Genomic DNA, 4,199 nt, shown 5'->3' on the forward strand with positions numbered 1-4,199 from the left:
CATTTTACCCGCCCATGTCTTCCGCTAACCAACTAATATTTAACAATGATTTTTGTGGATATCAAATAACCCTCAAAGATGAATCCTCCGCAAACGCGAAAAAACTTCCGCGGAGGAAATATTATCAACCACCCGCACAAAGAATGCCTTCCGCGTAGGAAGATATACACTTCCAGCGAAAGAAACACAACACCTTACAACTCAAGGAGTTCAGCGGAAGACATGTCGTGACAAAAAGGAAGGACGACGCGGGATATGGAAAGGAAAGGCCAATTATAGGTTGAGATCCCTAAAATGCTCATGATTGAACGATGAACCAATCACAGAAGGCCAACGTTGTACCCGCCCATGTCTTCCACTAACCAACTAATATTTATCACTGATTTTTGTGGATATCAAATAACCCTCAAAGATGAATCCTCCGCAAACGCGAAAGAACTTCCGCGGAGGAAATATTATCAACCACCCGCACAAAGAATGCCTTCCGCGTAGGAAAATATACACTTCCAGCGAAAGAAACACAACACCTTACAACTCAAGGAATTCAGCGGAAGACATGTCATGACTAAAAGGAAGGACGACACGGGATATGGAAAGGAAAGGCCAATTATAGGCTGAGATCCCTAAAATGCTCATGATTGAACGATGAACCAATCACAGAAGGCCAACGTTGTACCCGCCCACGACAGAGATCTCCATATTCTAGACCAATCAGGAGCCACCATCGTGCTCAACCATAAGAACAGAAGGTTCCATTTAGTGAGACAGCTGGCCTGATCCTTCTCCCTCCCTTCGGCTATAAATACAAGGAGAACACCAACGATAAAGGGATTCCAACACTCATATTCTCTCAAAGAATTACTCACTACTTACCATACTGATTCTCATGCCGGATGGTGGTTACGAGATGACCACCTAATCCCCTTCTCGTAATGAGCTCACGATGTTCGGTTTTGCAGGTCATGGCAACCAGAACTTAAACTAGTTGTTAGTATCGACTCACTGGATGATATTGAGCTAAACCCACCACGGGGTTAGATTAGTGTTAATCCATCGTCGGTTAAGATATTAGGTTAAGCCTACTAAGGATTAATGTAACATTCGTAAAGTTTCGAACCAGAAAAGCCCACCCGTTTAATAATGTATAATAATTTTTTCTTTACTTTTTTATTATTTTATTATTCAGACGTTTGTTATTTATTAAAATCAATAATTTATCATTTTGGTTAGTCATCTTGATTTTAAATTGCGTAACGCGCACCGATGCGTTTTGTTCAAAAAACCGATGTGCGATGCGAGCGCATCACGTATGTGATGCGCTAATAATAAAAAAAATGCTAAATATATTTAAACATGCTTAAAAATATGCAGTTGCTTTCTATTCCATAAAGCTAAATTCAAAACAAAGGCATACTAAAAAATGACATTAAGCTAGAATTCAAAACAAAGGCATACTGGCATAGTCATTCAAAACAAAGGAAAAGTGTTGTTGATATTAAGCTAAGGATTCACTCGTTTCCTTCTCTAAACATGTGACCCAAAATACCTTAATAACTTAATATGACCCGAATTACTTAATACGACCCAAAATACCTTAATAACTTAATACGACCCCAAATATCTTAATAACCTAATATCCCCCCCCTCCCCCCCCCCCCAAAGAAAAATAAAGCATACTAAGCACTAAGAAGTTAATATTTCTCCTCTGTTTCATCATCAACCATCACAAACTCATCTTCTTCACATTCTTCATTCTCATCATCAAACACTCTAATATCTTCTTCAATCTCATCATTTTCATCATAAAGAGCATATTGTTTTCCTTTATCATTTCTTGATGGCCTAGACCCCTCATTTGTTGTTGTTCTAACCTTTGATGCTCTAGTTACTTGAATCGGCTCATGTGCCCCCCGAAGCTTCACCTACGACACCGAATGTCAAATCATCCCCATCAAAAACTAAATCATCGTTGTTTTGATTCCCTTTAACATCATCTTCCATTCTACCCATCAACCACTCATTACTCTCATCAATTTCTTCCGGTAGAATTGGATCAGCGGTACCCTCTTTTTTATGTCGACAGTCACAATCACGATTGAATTTTACATAAACCAAGTTTCTCAGTTTTTCTTGTGCCAAACTATTTCTCTTCTTGGTGTGAAGGTGTTGGAAAACGCCCCAATTTCTTTCACAACTTGTAGCACTACAAGTGAGGCTAAGCACTTTTATAGTAAATCGTCTTAAAATTGGAGTCGAAGATCCATATAGTGCCCACCACTCCGCTAAAAGATAACATAATATTAAAAGTATTAGTTATTAAATGCATAATATAATAGATAAAAATATTATTTTTGTAATTACCAGGAGCTTTGGTCTTCCTTTGCTTGATAGCCATTTCTTTACCAAATATCTCTTCAGCATTTTGATACTAATAAAGTTCGTCACTAATCTTTACGGCTTCACCTCCACGAGACAACCTTGAAATACAATCATGTAAGCCACCCATAAGTTTTGCCTTGTCTAGAATTATTTGGGCATCATCATAGAATATTGACGGGTTTAAGTAGTGCCCCGCAGCATGCAATGGTTGGTGAAGTTGACAATCCCATCTTTTATCTATAATCTCAAAAGTTTTTTCATAGTATTCTTCTTGCTCGTTGAAACTCTTTTTAATAGTCATTTTAGCACTTTCCATGGCAGTATAGATGTAACCATTGCTTGTTTTCTTTCACCATCAACTAGTCTAAGGACACTCACAAGAGGACTTATCAACTTGAGAGTATACACAATATTTCTCCAAAAGCTATCTTGTAAAAATATACTTTTAACTTTTTGACCATTTGCATCCTTTGACCATTTGCTATTTAGCCAATCTTCAGAAAGAACCATTCGTCTCAAGTTATTTTTTTGCTTGTGATATTGGGTAAGAGTGATGAACGATGTTGCAAATCTTGTAAATGCCGCTCTATGTAAGTTTCTTTCCTTTGTAAACTTTCTCATCAGGTTGACTAAGCCACCGTAGTTGTATATATATCCATTTGCAAACATTGCATGTTTCAAGCAACATTTCCATTTGCAAAGTGAAATTGCACTAATTTTGACGTTATTTTACTAATCTCAAAGTGACGGACGGTTAATCAGGCATCATGTAGTGGCGTTGATAGCCGAAAGACAAGGGTACATGCACCGATCAGCCGGTCCCGATGATTGAGTGCTATGTGCCTTATGTCCAAGGCTTGATGCAAAACTACTATCGAGCCGGGGGTCTCACCGGAAGCAGCCTCTCTATCCTTATGGGGTAGAGGTAAGGCTGTCTACATCTTACCCTCCTCAGACCCTACCATAGCTTTGCTATTGGTAGGATATGCTGAGTACGATGATGATGATGATGATTTGCTTCCCGATATCCTCCAACATAAGATCTATGCACTGAGCTGCACACGGAGTCCAATAAATATGCTTTCTCTTTTGTTGTAGCATTTTACCCGCTAGTTTGTAAGCGGACGCTTTATCCGTTACAATTCGGACCACATTTTCCTCTCCAACTTCCTCCACCATTTTATCAAGTACCCCACACAATAAAGTTGCATCCTTTGAGACGTCTGAAACATCAATAGATTTTAGAAACACCAAACCCTTTGGTGAGTTGACCATAAAGTTAATAATATCTTTTTGGACCACTGAATCTCGCCACCCATTCGATAGGATTGAAAACCTTTTGATCGCCCACTCTTTCTTATGCTCGTTAATTTGGTTGTCAACATCTTTGACTTCCTTAAGAGGTAAGGGAACACTCAGCTCATACATGCTTGGTGGTTTCATTCTAGGGCCAATGTAACACCCCAACCCTGATAAGGCTGACGTGTCACATCGTACGGAGGTATGTAGAGGCAGAAGACATAATTCCATTACTTAGAAATCTTGATAAGCATCCTAATATTTATTTCACTCTCTCCTTCCCGCCGAAAGTAACCTGTGAACCTGTGTGAGGGAAAAATTTACGGAATGAGCCGAATGCCCAGTACGGAATAGTAGGCTTGAGTACTAAAAAAAATTTCGTTAAAAATAATAAGTTTACAAATACTTTACGATGTCGATAGAAAAACAGTTTTCAGTAACAATAAAGCAGTTTTGATAAGTAGTAAACAATTAATAAAACATTTGCGTAAACAGTACACTAAAACACTTTCGGATAGGTC

At 38.5% G+C, this 4,199-nt stretch overlaps 1 protein-coding gene across 1 annotated transcript; it reads right to left on the bottom strand.

Annotated features, from left to right (window-relative positions):
- Positions 1-1,899: 1,899 nt before the first annotated feature.
- LOC143537156 (uncharacterized) lies at positions 1,900-3,822 on the bottom strand. The gene is made up of 3 exons (XM_077030984.1): positions 3,376-3,822; positions 2,362-2,428; positions 1,900-2,282 (listed from the first exon to the last, which is right to left on the bottom strand). The coding sequence occupies exons 1-3, from the start codon at positions 3,820-3,822 to the stop codon at positions 1,900-1,902; spliced, it is 897 nt and encodes a 298-aa protein (XP_076887099.1).
- Between the last annotated feature and the right edge of the window lie 377 nt (positions 3,823-4,199).

Source organism: Bidens hawaiensis, unplaced genomic scaffold, assembly GCF_021521415.1.
Source record: "Bidens hawaiensis isolate Kalapana, Puna unplaced genomic scaffold, B.hawaiensis_p1.1 tig00011131_1, whole genome shotgun sequence".
In the NCBI taxonomy this organism is placed as follows: Eukaryota; Viridiplantae; Streptophyta; class Magnoliopsida; order Asterales; family Asteraceae; genus Bidens; species Bidens hawaiensis.

Coding starts and splice junctions, on each gene's coding strand:
- LOC143537156 (XM_077030984.1), bottom strand. CDS start 3,822: ATGAAACCACCAAGCATGTATGAGCTGAGTGTTCCCTTACCTCTTAAG. Junction 2,429..3,375: donor AAATCATCATCATCATCATC/GTACTCAGCATA, acceptor GAACTTTATTAG/TATCAAAATGCTGAAGAGAT. Junction 2,283..2,361: donor AAGGAAGACCAAAGCTCCTG/GTAATTACAAAA, acceptor GTTATCTTTTAG/CGGAGTGGTGGGCACTATAT.